Source organism: Lepidochelys olivacea (assembly GCF_965140295.1).
Source record: "Lepidochelys olivacea isolate rLepOli2 genome assembly, chromosome: 1".
Classification (NCBI taxonomy): Eukaryota; Metazoa; Chordata; order Testudines; family Cheloniidae; genus Lepidochelys; species Lepidochelys olivacea.
The window spans coordinates 245235048-245251274 of NC_140411.1; the positions used below are offsets into that span (position 1 = coordinate 245235048).

At 37.1% G+C, this 16227-nt stretch overlaps 1 protein-coding gene across 1 annotated transcript in view; it reads right to left on the bottom strand.

Annotated features, from left to right (window-relative positions):
• The window catches only part of IPO8 (importin 8), a 69155-nt gene that overhangs the window by 16273 nt on the left and 36655 nt on the right, over positions 1-16227 (bottom strand). The window contains exons 11-21 of the mRNA XM_084617867.1: positions 15060-15136; positions 12182-12298; positions 11434-11523; positions 10012-10177; positions 9286-9446; positions 8304-8429; positions 6296-6362; positions 5479-5604; positions 4892-4989; positions 4125-4220; positions 2362-2582 (exon numbers count right to left, since the gene is read on the bottom strand). Of these exons, the coding sequence (XP_084473993.1) occupies positions 2362-2582; positions 4125-4220; positions 4892-4989; positions 5479-5604; positions 6296-6362; positions 8304-8429; positions 9286-9446; positions 10012-10177; positions 11434-11523; positions 12182-12298; positions 15060-15136 (1345 nt within the window). The remainder of the gene's footprint in view (positions 1-2361; positions 2583-4124; positions 4221-4891; positions 4990-5478; positions 5605-6295; positions 6363-8303; positions 8430-9285; positions 9447-10011; positions 10178-11433; positions 11524-12181; positions 12299-15059; positions 15137-16227) is intronic.

Genomic DNA, 16227 nt, shown 5'->3' on the forward strand with positions numbered 1-16227 from the left:
CAGCCACAGAAGCTAGATCCAGTACTGGGGAAGTCCCTAATATTAACAAGTTATGCTTTGGGGTTTTTTAAGCCAAGAGGCATAAAAATAATCAGAAAAACTAACCATTATGTTATCTAGACTAATATACTAACGATATATACAAAAGAGATTTAAGTTGTGTAAAGCACAATAAAAGAAGACAAAGCATGAGCTGTTTGAAGGAACAGAGGGATGGTTGGAGCTGCTCTGCCCCTTATGCCCTTGGTTAAGGAAGGGGAGCGAGAGCATCCAGGGTGCTGGCGTTGCCACAATGGACACTGCTGGCCAGAAGAACCCAATCTCATTCATGAATCCAGGACATGTGCAAACCAGAAATGGGATCCATGTGGACAATTATGTGAAAAAGAGACATATTCATCTTTTCTCTTGAAGTATGGACTTCACTCTCCATCCCTCCCCTTGGTATTCAAGGCTTTAGACCAGTGATAGGCTTCAGCTCCAATGCCTTGTAATCCAGCATAACAAGAAACTGGAGCTTTATACCATTGGACAGAGGAGATTCTCAGCTTTCCGAACAGACATACAGAAGTGTATGGCCATGTACATGTTATAAGAAATGTACATGAATTCCTTAATATGAGATTGCCGACACTGTCACAAAATATCCTCCCTACTTTTCAATCATCAATTCAAGTAACCTTTGTGACACACTTCACATTTCTTTAAGCTATATTATCTTCCCCAACCAATCCTTACTAAACCATTACCTAAAAGACAATACTAGGATGAGATTTTCCATTGGGCATCTGTCTATAGCCAAATTATACTGCAGCAACTGGCCTCTCTGCCACACTGCTATGTGCAACTCTCTGGCAGTGTTGGTCCAACTGGCAGAATGTGCACACAGGACCTGGAAGTTCACCAAAACCTCTGAGAAATGTTGGGTTTCCCTGCTTTGCTGCAGCCTACAAACTGTTCCCCTTCCCACTGTGTCATCTAAGTAATACATTTTAAAAAGTAAAGAGAAGGAAGAGAGAGATAAACCTACCTACTCTACGCATATGGCATATGCCTTTCAAGCACCTGGCATGTCATGAGACATTTTACCTTTCAGTTGTTTTCTGGTTATGCCCCACCTGCCTCTACCAAAGTAACCCAAGCGCAAAATGCATTGGCTTAATTAAAACTGTGTTTGTGTTGTTTGCACCCTGCACTAATTCAACCACTGCAGCCAATAACGTACACATTCTCTGGCTGAAGCTGATAGCCATGCAAAAGGGTTTCAGATAGGAGGGAGGGTCAAAGCAATGCAAGGACCTTTGGGGAAAAACTACAAGTAAAAGGAGGAAGAATGGGTGTGGGATCCTAGAGGACACCCCCAAAACTAAGTATTTTTTCCAGACTACATATGGTAGTAAGACATTACAACAGTGTTGTAATGAATTGGCTCAGAAAGCTAGTTACAGCTCCAATTTTGGATCAGAATGACTTTCATGGTTAGATGCTGCCCAACGTTTAGCCAATAACTGCCTAAGAAAAACAAACAGCTTTAGAAAACCACTGCTTCAACAAACCAGTGCCCCAACAAACTTTAGAAAAAACATTAGCTTTCAAAAATATTATGTGCCAAATGTCCTGAATTAAGAGCACAAGCCATTCAGCATGTAAAGGATGTTAGACTTCTTTGCTTTTTGGGGTCACAAATGATTGCAGATGCCTACATCTTGCTGAGATGACCCAGTATGCACTATGCTGGCAATGTCAACCGTGGAGCCCCTTTTGATTCATGAAGCCAGCCTCTTTTCTGGGGGGGGGGGGGGACGGATGACGGACTGAGGCGGGGGAGGCGACTAGGAACAGAGTAGAGGATATTTTTGGTTGGGGATGGTTTAGGTTTTTTTTTTTTTTTTAATAAAAAAACCTCACACTACATTCAGTGCATTTTAAAAATTTAGAATAGAAAAAAGTTGTATAAACACTCCACATACTCAATCATTTCCCTAAAATCCTGCTGGGTTGGTTCCCTATTTCAGCGATTGAGATCCCCAGCCAAGTGTATACTGGGCCATCTCATGCAGAGGCAGATGTTCTGTAACCTCAGGGCACCTGAGAGGCTAAAATTGAGTACGTGCTCAATGCCATCTTATACTTGCTATGCAGGATAGTCAGCATGTAACAGAAAAGAAAAACTTAATACGTGCAGGTCACCTTTAACTGCACTACAGCACTTAGATTTTTTTGGTGTGGGTTACTGTTATTTAAACTTAGCTTTGGAATTTAATTTCTTCAATCAATGTGACTAGGGATTCAAAACAAGCTCGGAAGTCTGCTGCCAAGAAATGATAAACAAGGATTTTAAGAGAAAGACTTAATACTTGCCCAAGAAAACAATCTGTGTCATTCATCCATTGGTTTATGAACTGCGCTGTGATGGGCTCAGGGTTGTGTGGAAATCTGATGTTCTCTAATGTGTGCAGAAGTAGGTCAGGATTGTAGTAAAGGGCAGCTATGGCAACCTGAAGACACATGGTACGAAGCTCACTTGTTTTAACTCCTCGAGTTAATCGCTCTAGCACAGCTTCTACAAAGAGTGGGATACACTGGGGACACAGGAGGGGAAAAAATTAAATGTTAAAAATACTGCCAGTTTGCATGACAATTTAAAAGCATTTATCAGTCTCAAACCTGCTGAAGACAAAGAGTCAACTGGAATTCTGCTTGTAGCTTATAATAGTACAGTATATTCATTTCCCAATATAAAAGCAAGAGTGTACCTTCACCTTAAGACTCTGTTTGCATGCTGATAAAGCTTTCTTTGGACTAAAAGTTATGGCTAGTCTCAACACAAAGGTAAATATTTTGGGGAAATTTGGTAGGATTTGTTTTAGTGCGTATAAACGGCATTTTCCAGCTTTGGGAAAAGAGCTCAAATATTTTCTTGTCTTAAGCTAAATCAAAAACATCTTAGTTTTAAAGCTTCACAAGACATATACATAAACCTTCTGTAAGAAATATATATTCTGCCAAATTGTAACAAAGTATGGTGAAAATCTTCTTACAAAAGTCTGCAAAGAGTATAGTTATACAGGTATTTGCATTGCGCAAGTTTCTATGTCTAGATTATGAAATAAATAGTTCCCTATAAGAAGGTGCAAGCATATCCCAAGTGCATATTTGGGAATGTGTTTGAATATTTATGAGCATGGGAGAAAATTTTTCTTTCCATGTGCAATCATTTCATTAAACACAGATGTGGCGCTTTTACACATTAATTTCATTGAAAATTTATGTGATTTAATTCCACCCCTTTCAGATTTCTCATTTAAAAAAAAAAAAAAAAAAAAAGAGCAAAATTTTCCCTTCAATTACTCCAGATTTACATGAGTGGAATTCTACTGATTTCAATTAAATTAACTTCAGAATTATCCAGTAAATGTAAGGGTCCAGGAACAAATGGACACAATCTGTTCTTGCTGTGCAGAGCAGGGGCTTTACACAGGAATAACAAAGAAGAATTTAGCCCTTAATGTGAAAAAGTACACTAATCCAAATAGTGGTTGAAAATGTATATACAAAGATCCAGGAAATTTGTAGTTATGGTATTCACAGCAACCATAATACAGCCATACTGCAAATATTAAGTTATGCATTTTACAGCATACACAGCAATTCAAAATACAGCACTAATCATAAAAAAAGTCTGAGTTCATATTGCTGTGGGAAACAACTCCAGTAGTTTGACTTGCATGATTAAATTCTAAATCATAACAATATATTAAAATTTCTCCTTCAATTCAGAACAAGCAATGCTATCAGGAGAAAATTTAGGAAACAGAAAGAGAATCCTACCCAAGGTACCAGTCTTTTACTGTTCAGTTTTAATCCCATTTTCTTGCTTTTTCAAGATGCCATGTACTTTAATCTCCTCCACGAGAAACAAATCCAAAAAATCTCTTGAACTCATTTACATCCTTTGCACAGTCAGTGTGCTGGAGAACAATTCCATTTAGAACATCTGATTTCCTACATTTGTTCCTTAAATCTACATTTTTCATCTACTAAACTCCTAGGAATGTGGTTGTATTTATATAGAAGTGTACACACAGCATCAAATCTATAAAAAGCTATTGGTAATACATTACCTGGTCAATACACCGCCCTTTGCACTGAAGAACAATTACTTCTAAAAGTTTGGCTGCATGACACTCTGCATCTTCTCCTGCATCTCCAGTTAATACCTAACAAGAAGAATGATAATTCAGCCCAACAACATCGTATGCAATCTGCTGTGGAAGTACACACACACACACACGAGAGAGAGAGCATGTGTATGGAGAGATGTATATATAAGAAACCATGGTGAAGGAGCACAAGACTGGAGAATTCAAACTGTGACCTTAGGGTCTGCAAAATCCATAAAATTCTTCAAAAATATTAACATTTTTCCATGACGTTATTTCAGTGCTTGTCCTTTTCTTGTGGAAAACATTATTTTAAAAGTTATTATGAGTATCCTTGATAATTGGTATTTTCTGCCACGTGATTGCAGTTTTGCTGAATAATGGCAGATTAACAGCCTGACAAAGTGAAGTCCTGTTTTCCACAGAACAGGTACAACATGAGCAACAGAATGGCAAGTTTCTTCCACAATGGTCTATCCACATGCTTCATGGATGAAAGGGGAATTCAGTTCCTATGTCCATTTAAACTGTGGCCTCTCTGATGAGGAAATCAGTTACAACTGCGGAAGTGGTTTCTGTCATGCGTCCACTGGGAACCGAGCTAAGGCTTATCATTTCATCTTGACCAATCAACAACCACCAAATGGCAAGCTTTGGTCACTCTTATCTTGAATATTTGATGCTCAAACATCAAGGATGAGGACTATGACAAGAAATACAAGTCTTACCTTTTTACACATAGTGTAAATGATTTCTAAATGTTTTGGATTAGACAGTAAAGTATCAGTGTCGATGGTCACATAATTGTGCATGAGAGGCATCATATCTAAAAAACAAGAAAAGATTTTACATAAAAGCAACACCCCCAAAACTCTAACCATTAAGGCCCTGACCCTGCAATGGGATCTACTAGCTTGGACACCTGAGCGTGACAGGAGTCCTAACGCTTCTGCATACAGCTATCTGCGCTAGCAGATGCCTTTGCAAGGTGGGATTTTTAAATGTAGACAGAGAAAAAGAATTAGCACAGACATAACTACATTTTAGCTAATGAATTGATAGTTTCATAATTTTTAGGATTTTCCTTTGAGCTCTGGACCTAGTACAATGTATAAGACTGACTTATTCAGCCAAATTTCTCCAAGCAAAGAACAGTGGCATGAGCTCACTGTTGTACTGGGGTGTTCACAACAAGGCCCAAGCACATGTGCTCTTTTCACTAATACGGACTAAAAGAAAGTAACTCCACAAGACAGCTTTTTGAAGCTGCATCCACAAACAGTTACAATACACTACAGCTGGGGAACAGCCATACCTGCAAAGTATTCAAAGCAATCCTGTTGGAAAACTTCATATAGAACACCTAAAAGCTGCCACATTTGGGGGGAAATCATCTGGCACGTCAAACTGTATGCCAAGGAGAGAATTTCTTCATAAAACTCTGAAGAGAAGAAAATTTGAGGTAGGGGTCTGTAAAAGAGAAGTTTTGCTTGCAAATACCATAATCTTTCAAACACATGCCCTCAGGCCATACAGCAAAGAGCAGACAGCTTTGGAAAGGCAAAATGTTATATAGTAAGAGACTGAAGAATATGGACTGAAAAATTCCAAAAAAGAGGAATCACACTATATTTTGTTTCTTATAAGCATTGAAAAAATACATTACCAGTAAACTAAAGAAATTGTTTCTAAAACATTTTTGCACTTTTTCCCATTCTCTAAGGATTTGTTTTAATTTACAGACTTTGCCATAAAACGCCGAAGCTTTTTAATAAAGGGAACTGCCAACTGTCAAAGGTCACTTCCCCTCAATTTCAAATCAAGTTAAAATGTTATAGGGAACTGAGTTTGATGCTTTTCAGTGCTTCAATGCACAGAAGCTAATGTAATTTACTGTAATAGTTTTAGTGACATGAAAATAGGAGATCAGGATACCCAAATCAGAACTAAAAATGAACTTCCTTTAGACCTGAGAGAAGTGGCTTATTCGAGCCTGAGCTGAAGTCCTGACAAAGTACTTGGCAGGAAGAGAGTACTATTTGCTCTCTTAGATTTAAAAATATTGTATTAGTAACTTTTTTCTGCCATATAAAACAAATTGGATACTTCAAAAAGCCAGCTTCTGCATATACCTATTACGTGTTTCTGCAAAACGAGGCCAATGATCTGTAAACAAATGCTCTCCAACTGTTGAGTTATCTGAAATAAAAATAAGACAGTTTATTTAAAAAGCTACAATCAGAGTAACTTGATCCATCCACTTGACTAATTCAGTTTGACTAAGCAGTTCTTTCAAGAAAAAGAGTTTCCATTCTGGTTTAAACACTTTCAATCATCATCAGAATGTTACAGGGACACACTCAGTTATAAGTACTAAGCTATTTTAAAAATTAGTTTTCCCAAATATCCTCCTTAGAACTGTTTACTTAACAGATTGATCATCATTTTAATACCTCCTAACTAATGGTTGCTACCCATACACTAGCCGAGAGCTCCATCACACTGGAAGAGCACCCCCTTGCTCCAGCTGCTGCATCCAAATGGTCTGAGGACAGACCTGAGCACAGAAACCTGATAGGGCTGAGGAGGGAAGAAAAGGAATGGGGTGAGGGGAAAGAGAGCAAGAAAAAATGTTCCTGCCTGTGGCCCATACCGATCTTCCCAGAAGACAGTATATGATTGTATTGAGGTCGGGGGAAAGGGTGCCATTTGCTGGAATGAGCAGGTTTTACTGTGAGTAGCTATTTTATTGTTGTTGGGCAGGGAGATTGTATTTAAGGGTGAAAACTGTCAGAGTCACAAAAGAGAAGTGTAGGTCCGCATTAGAAGCCCACATAAAACCAACAAACAAGGACATTTAATTTTATTATCAGCGACATTCATTAAGGGCTCACTCCTGCAAGGTGTGGAGCACTCTGCCCCCAGTCTAGCAAAGCTCTTGAGCATATGCTCAGCTTTAAGCACAGGTACTCCCATGGAGCTCCTTGTGCTTTTGGAAGTCAGACCACTTGTTTAGATGCCTAAATACAGATTTAGGAGTCTAATTTTAGGTTCTTTTTCAAATCTTGACCATAGTCTATTTCCATAAGAAGGCAGTAAATTGAGGTGTTCATGTATGTGTAAAAGATCCTGAGATAAAGTGTTAAGCATTATCTTGTGTTGCATACTACAAAACAGTGAACTGCTAAGTTCTCACAAAAAGACTAACTTAACATAGATGCCCACTAGACTAAAACCTGAACAAACCCCAAAGAACAGTATTTCAAGCTAACAGTGCTAAAGCTCATTTTAGATCCTAGTTTCCATTCTAAATTTCGAAAAAGATCTTTTATGAAAAATTGAAGATACTTTGAAATCTTAGACAAAATGCAGTGGTCACCAAGAAAATCTTTTCAAACATTTGTTGTCAGATGACTGATATGGCTCAAAAATAGGTTTCTTCTTTTGATGAGAACTTGTATAACCAAGGAAGCAGCACGAAGGAGAAAACATCTTCGTGCTGTAATACCAGCTAAGCTCAGAACTACCCAATGACTGTGTGACATTGGGGCAAGTCAATTGACCTCCTTTGTACCTCAATCAACACAGTTATAAAATCAGAAAAAAACAGAAGACAACCCTAAGCTGAGCTTTACCTAGTAATGAAATTAGGAAAAAATCATGAATATATAAAGTCAAGAACTCATCCTGCAGTACAATAATATGTAGATCAAACTCCATCAATTCCATCCAGGTAACTGCTGAGTTAAACATCAAAATCTAAGTTGCGATTACCAATAGTTATCTATTGGTTGTTACTGTGAATTATAGCAAACATTCTCAGGGGAGAATTTAGCTTAAAATGTATTCGTAACAATCTGCAACACTTTCTAGTAATATATTTGCTGTAGTAAAGGCTAAAGTGTTATTTCCTCAAAAATGTTAATTATCTCTTAAAGATGAGAACTGTACAACTGAAAATTAGCATTTTACATTGAGCTTTAAATTCACGTTTACTAAGAGGAATCACTTGATCCTAATACACCAAGCTACATAACTATTACATGCTCTTTTCAACTCAAGCAATTTAATATATACATAAAACTGCTTGTAATGAAAAAAAGGAGAGAAGACTAGATATGTAACTGAGAGACATCTCACCTCTTTGTGATCTTCCACAACTGTTAGAATAGTATCAATGGTGTGTAAGATTCCCATTGCCATCACTGTCTTGTCCTCCACTTCCTCATATTCTTCACTCTGAAGAACTTTACCAAATATCTCAGCCTTAAAAAGAAAGAAAAGAAAAAGAAAAAAGCATACAGTTCTTCTAGAGGCAACTCATACTTCCAGCTTGCCTTGTAGGAAACGAGGGATTGCCCTTTGACGGATAATGAAGTGGCTGCAGTGTCCTCAAATTATTAAATAATTAATTCACTGTGATGAAGCCACCAGTGGTGAGAGGCATGCCTGATACTTCTGTAAGGGAACTAGGAAGTTTGGGAAATGGAAAAACCTTCTCCTCCCTCTGCTGATAAACCTAACTGTGGCAAGTCGCTTAAGTTAAATAATCAAAGCTATTAAACATTCTGGCTTGTTTAGAACAGCAATAGCTATCAAAACAGCCAAAACTACTGTAATTTTAAGGACTTTTTGAAGAGAAACTGTCAGGTAGTTTAGCCCCCAAATTTACATTTGGGGATGGTTTACAAGAGCTACTATTGATAGATAGGTTTTCAGTAAAGTGTTTTAAAAACATCAGTGAAAACAGCTTATTTTGGAGCTAACACATGCAGTGTATGCAGACCAGAATTTGATGCCATCATGCTACTGCATGAATAGGCAAAGGGTGAAAGACTAGAATTGAAACAGAACAAACTAGATGACTCATCTATTTTCCTCATCCAAGCTGAAATCCAAAAGGAAACAGAACAAACAGTGAAAAGCAAATCAGATTTTAAAAGATTCTTTATTTTAAATAATCAAAGAAGCTGTAAGCAATATAGATAGGAATTTTTTAAAGTTATGATTTTAAACCTGACAGTGTCCTTTTAAAAAAAGGCTCATTTCAAACAAGCTTGCAGCAATGTTTAATAAGCTAGGCCTATGACTGTGACTACAATGTTGTTCTACTGTCTCTTACCAGATGTTGTGTCATGTCAACAGCGATGGTAGCTACTTCTTGATTGTACTCGCAGATCATCTTCTGGATAACATTCGTAAGATCATCATTTTCTGTCTCTCTAACTATGTGTAACAGCTCCTGCATAACTGGCCTGACGTACGGCTTCACATATTCCTTTGCTAATAAGACAACAAAACAAAATTAGGAAAGATCAATTTTCCATAAAAACAAATATACAATCTCTCTCAGTTATTAGGAACCTTACTGTTCTCTTAAGCAAAAACACTTAAAACAATTCATTTCCAGTAAAAGTTGAGTCAGTCTAACAAGAGTGTACTTTTTAGATGCAAGCATATTACATAATATATATACACTCAGACATCCCCCACCACTTAGAATTCTGTCCACATAAATGATCTACTTCCATGAGAGACATGCACATCTAGTATCTGGCCCTAAACATACCCATTGTTTCAATTCAATGTCAAGAAATAAGATACCATTCGATTTGTCAATTGAATTGTATTGACTCAGAAACCTGTCAGAAAAATCTGTAACCAATGTTCCATGATGTATATTGTAGCTAATGAGCAAATGAACTTGTCTAAATGTGATTACGTGTTCCAGGGATCTATATTTCTAAATGCAAGAACCGTTTATATACATCCACAGCAAATTATAGCAACATGTCATCTAGGCAGGGAAAATTATCAGTATATACTTAAATGAAACATTGTAGCGTACCTTGCTCCTGATTGCTTATTAATGCCTGAAGAGCTATGGCAGCTTCTACTTTGACAGGCATTTCTTTGTCATCAATCAAGCTCTTCTTTGCCAGCTCTACTGCATTCCTTAGGTTGAGTTCATTGTGGAATTTCAAAGTGCTGAATGAATGAAGAACCCAACAGGACTGTCGTACAAGAAGAAAGCAAGTCAGGAGCTACTGCAGTAATAGAATTCTTCAAAGAATTTCAGTCACATGCTAACAGTTCTTTATCTGTTTTAAATCGTTGCTCTTTTGTTTGCACATTTATAGAGTAAATACTACATACTGTGCAGGTTTTACACTACAGTGGCTCTTCTGCTCCTTTCCCCAAACATCTATAGATTCAATATATAACTGTAATTGTTATACTAAACTTCTATCAGGAACAAGAGAGCTTGGGATTTATTTTTTTAAAATTTTCTTCTAGGCAATGAGATGTACACTTAGCAGGAAAATTAATCACTCATTACTGATTGATGTGGGCACAGGGGGGAAGAGTTTAGGGATTAAATCCCGCTCACCCTCAAAGTGGCATTAACTGCTCTCTGAAAACTGGATTTGGCTTTAGCTCAAACTACTGAGTTTTGCTACTGAATAATCATATAACCATAGAAAAGTAGGGCTGAAAGGAACCTCAAGAGGTCATCTAGTCCATCACCCTGTGCTGAGACAAGATCAAGTATGCTTAGACCATCCCCGACATGCGTGTTTAACCTGTTCTTAAATGCCTCTAGTGATGGAGATTCCACAACCTCACTTGGTAACCTATTCCAGTTCTTAACTGTCCCTATAGTTAGGAAGATTTTCCTAATAGCTAACCTAAATCTCCCTTGCTGTGGATTAAGCCCATTACTTCTTGTCAGACCTTCAGTGGATTTAGAGAACAACTGGTCTTTATAACAGCCCTTAACATATATGAAGACTTAACAGTTGCCCCCTCACATTTCTCTTCTCAAGACTAAACATGCCCAGTTTTTAACCTATCCTCATAGGTCAGGTTTGCTAAACCTTTTATTATTTTAGTTGCTCTCCTCTGGACTCTCTCCACTTTATCCACATCCTTCTTAAAAGTATTGTGCCCGAAACTGGACATAATGATCAGATAAGGACCTCCACAGGTTACCATATATCCAATGCTCAAGTTTCCCAATTTGATCAAAACAGTGAGTTGAAAGTGAGCCATACAGAAATGGATCACCTAGAATTTCAAACATCTATAAATAAATTTTATTTCAGATCAAAATGCTGAAAAGGTTTCTGTACAATGGAGTTGCTGAGAAGTAAATTATTGTTTGTGAAACGTGGGAACTGCTACATTTCAGTCTGTTATCAGAGTGAAATAAACCTGTAAAGAAAATAATCAGACACATATTGCAGTCTATAAACTTTGGTGAACTTACTCTTGCTCTGAGATATCCCAAGTTAGACATGAACAATGGAAATACGTGATTCTGTAGCATCAGCTCCATTTGATCCTTGAATACACTCTTCTGTTGAAATAAACAAAAAATTAAGTTGGAGCCGTTTGGATATACTGTATTATTCAGTAACCCACATTAACTGTCAAATTCAGACTAATAAAACCATTCTCTGCCTTCAAATGAATTATTTCTATCCCATTAATACATGTAGAATAATTTCTAGATGGCATTTTGATGTGAGAGCAAGAGGCACATATTGAAGAATGGGAGGCTGGCAGGCTACACAACATGTTGCTAGAACACTTTAAACATTATTAACAGAATCTAGAAGACCAGTAGCTGCTTTTTGCTATGGACAGGTGGCATGGTAATCAGTGTATCCAAGGTTCCAATTGTGGCTGGAACGTATTTTGTAACTTGGTCCCATTTCATCAGTAAAGCAGGACAGCACAAGGAACTGTTCTGTAACAAGGCGGGTAGTCTGACAGACAGGGCTGATTGTAAAATGGGAAGAGAAAGAAGTGGTTGAAGTAATTTTCATTTTTTTTTTTTTTTTTTTTTTAAGAAGAAGAACTTCATATTGGTATTTCACAGCAAAAATCACTTCACAGACTTCATAAGTGTGCTTCAGGGCTAGCCACACTTTAAAAATTAATGTTTTAAATTAGAAAGGACAGTTGATAACAGATTCTGATCATACACATACTATATCCCCTCATCCATTTACCTTCAGTAAAATATCTGCTAGAGATCCCATCACGTGCAATGCTCCATCTTTCTTCCTAGGGTCAATGTTTGGTTCTGTGAGGATCTGATAGCAAAATGCCATCATCTTCGGTAATACCTAAACATAGTAAGACACAAACAAAATGGAGGATAATCTGCATGTGGCATCAGTGAACTATTTAAATCTGTTTATTAGCATCTTTCCTTTAAAGTTTGGAAACTCAAGAACTTAAAGCTTTCATATAGTACCAATGTGAACTAACCCACATTGCCCATAATGTATTATGGGAACATGGCAGTCTCTTTCCAGTTAATGTGGAAAGCCCTATTATAAGCCTCTTTTTAATCACAATCCTCACATTTATCAAGAATAGATGCATCTGCCTGAAATTTCACATTAGTGATCATAAGTGAGGCACAATTTTGTTTGAAACTTCAAAGCAAATTAGAAGACGTGATCTGGAGATACAGGGGTTCAAACAAGGCAGTAATCTCACTTATTAAATTTATTCCTAACTTCTTTTCTGACTCGTTCTATATAAATTCCAGAACAGTGAGGTCTAGAAACTCCAGATTACAACCAATCTATTGGTCTTTACCAGACTTGGAAAGGTCTCTTGGCAGAATCATTTATTTAATGTGATTTCACATACATTATATACTTTACAGACTTCATGAAATAAAGACCCCAATGCAGACTACTACAATGGGGCTGGCGGCAGGCAAGGAACCACATTGGGGTAGGTGAGGGGAAAGATCATAGTATATAAGAAAGTAGATTTTTAAGTGTTCAGAGCTGCAGACTTGGTTCTACTCTGAAAAGTTACTCTAGAAACAGCAGCCTGAGGCTTCATATTTATTTTGCCTCAAATTACTTCCAATATCAAATGTGTTTTGTTCTAACTACTAACCTTTGCAACCCCTTCACTTTCAATTGTTCAGAACTTAGTAAATAATTCTAACAAACATGCAAACGAAGGAATCAAATTGAGCTCACTCCATCTTAGCTGTTTACTTTACTAGCTAAAATCAGAAGAGATAATTCTGAATACACAAAGCGAGCAGGTCCATGGGAAGGTGCCATTTTCACTGACACTTTTCAAAGCAAAAGTGTACACTGAAGTATATATCAAAAAACTCAAATTGTTTGATCTTACACAAAAAGGTAGGTCAGAGAAAGGGGCAGAGACAAAGTTGCTTGGCTATCCTTAATACTGCATCTTTACACTTTTTAATTCTTGATTTTTTGCAGTCTAACCTGAACAGACTTTTCAGGATAATGTCTGTGTTCTTTAAGAAAACTACAACACTGTCTCAAAGGCTTTTTCATTACCTAGCTGACAGATATTTAAAACCTTAAGTGAAACTTAGTGAAGTTTTTTGCCTGGTAATGTATTAAGATATATATTTAACAAATTAACTAGCAATGAAAAATGCATCTGTGCAACATGAGAAAGTATACCTGTCTCTGAGATGCTTAGCATTTGAATTTCTTGATTTGTGTTTAAAGCTTTTAGTCTTGATGTTGCCTTACAAGGTGGTTTTTTTTGTTTGTTTGTTTTTTAAAATAGGTTTTGAGCAAAGGAAAGTTTCATATCCATTTCCAGCCAACTGCTCTAGAAAGATAATAAGAGCTTGAAAAATTTACTCATACACCTATCAGCCTGAACCACCAGGGTACTTAGCCAGGAAAACCATAACCCTTGCCATTTAAGGGAATATAAATAGCAATATACTGTTTATCATGCACCATAGTTAACATCACTGCCGATCAACTTAATATACTTTAAAATGCAACTTTCTCATTGCTTTCCTCATAACTTCTATCCTTTCCAGATTTCGTGCTATTGTTCCATCTCCCCCTACCCCACACCCCACTCTATAAAAATTCACGGTCTATCCTTTCTTGGTTGTTTTCAGTATTTTTTTCCATATACTGTGTTTCCTACCTTCTCTTCTATAAATTGTTAGCTCTCCCATCAACTTTCTAAATATTGCATTTCTTTTTTTAATACATCATCAAGCTCTCTTCTATCCAACCCCTTCATCTCCTGCTACCCCACTCACTCACACAGTGTTGAGAACATTACCACATATCTTGTAGCCAAAAGACTAAACCTATTAGCCAAAGACTGATATGAAAATAGGGGGATACCCTTGCTGTTCAGAAGCAACATTTAGGCGAGAAATCAACCCTCCACCCAGATATTGGGAAGGGGAGGATGTTGGGATTCCTGCCAAGGTGCTATCTGTAAGCAATCTCTAAGAACAATCTGACTTATTTACCTCCGGCTAGTAGGTAAAAAGTACATTTAAATCTCTCAATTTTGGCTGCTGGAAGGGAGAAGTATTCTCTCTTGCTACCCAAGAGCCTTCCTGGCTGCTGCACGATGATGGTCTATAGGGGTCTCTCCTACTGTTTAGGGTCTTCCTCCCCAGTGAGTAGTTCTCGTGCATGTTTCTTCTACACCTGTCCACAGCTTTCCCAAGAAACAGCAGACTGAAACCAACTTGATTCTCATCAGTTTCACTGCTCCCCACGGGATTCTAAATAGCAACAGTGAAGACTAATGTGAATCAGGTCCACTTTGGAAGCTCTGGGCCTCAGAGATTTTGGGGCTGTCTGCCTGTGGACTTGGGAAGACATTAACTGCATCTGTTCACACTCAGTTCACATCTCGAAGGTGAATCTTTGCAACCATAATGACTAGAAACTTAGTTTAAAAATAGAAATTGAAGTTTTGATTATATAGAAGTTGATAGCACTCATCCAGTGCAGGGTAGATTCTTCAAGGCTTGAGGTTAATACAGAACCATTTGAGATAGACAGATGCCCTTTTAAAGAAAGAATAATTTTTTTAAAAAGAATAATTCAGTACCTCTTTTCGCTTCTTTGCTGCAGTGTAGAGGAGATTCTGGGCTGCTGTTGTAGGGGACGCATAATCCTCAAACACATCTAACAATATTTAAAGAAAGTGTTTTCAGTCACTGAGTACAATTTAATAATAAAATTCTCACAGATCATTTTCAAATATACATAGAGTAAGAGCTTTGGATGGATGTCACAGAACCAGGGTGACAAAAGAACATTACATTTATTCATGGTCTTCTTCATCCTATGGACTCTGATAACTTGAGTGTCGGTCACCTTTGACCAGTGTTTATTTTGTCAACTACCTTCCCAATATACCAAATACCAATCACTCTCTTTTTGAGAGATTTATTTTTTCTGTGGTATCTAAGATATCACAGCGTAGTAAATGGTGGCAAAATTTTTAATGGTGGCATTTACAGTAGCAGCACCAATATACTGCAGTGCCATGTGTATGTCGGTGAAGTCCATTGTGGTTTCATGTCACTAAAAATAAAAAGTGACAGACCTTATGAAAAACTTCATTAAATCTAAACGTATTTGAATTTAGGGTACTCTTGAATCTATGGCTGTACCAAAGAACTAAAAAAGCTGATTTTTTTTACGTCCTTGCTTGTAACTAATCCTCCTTGAAACACATTGCAAGTGTATTATATACCTTATAAAATTCTTCTATTTTGCAAAATATTGCTACATGAATTTGAAGTGTTCCCTTCAATTTTTGCAGCATCAGATAACAGATGGGATAATGAACGAGGTCTAGAAATAAGAAGGCAATTTCTATTTTTCCTGGTATCTCCCAAGTCAGCACAGACGCAGAATATTAAATATACTGTTAGAACTGAATTTCACACCCTGAGTATTTCTCCCTAAACTTCATTCTTTTTTCCTTTTACAAATGAAAAAGGCAAAATCTAAGTGCCTCAGCTATATAAGAAAAAAATAAGAACTAAATGCTTGTCCATTGGATTGGATTCAGAATTGGATTCAGATGCTCACGTGTTGGCTACATCTTTGCCCCCTGAATATTAATATCTTATGATGCCTTATTGTTCTACAGTACCTCTTTCTAGGTTTTATTTTCTACTATTCCAAGAAAATCTAAATGACACTTTTTTATATAAAATGCTAGCTAAAAGTTAACCAGTTTTGGTATTTTTAAATCTTAATTCCCT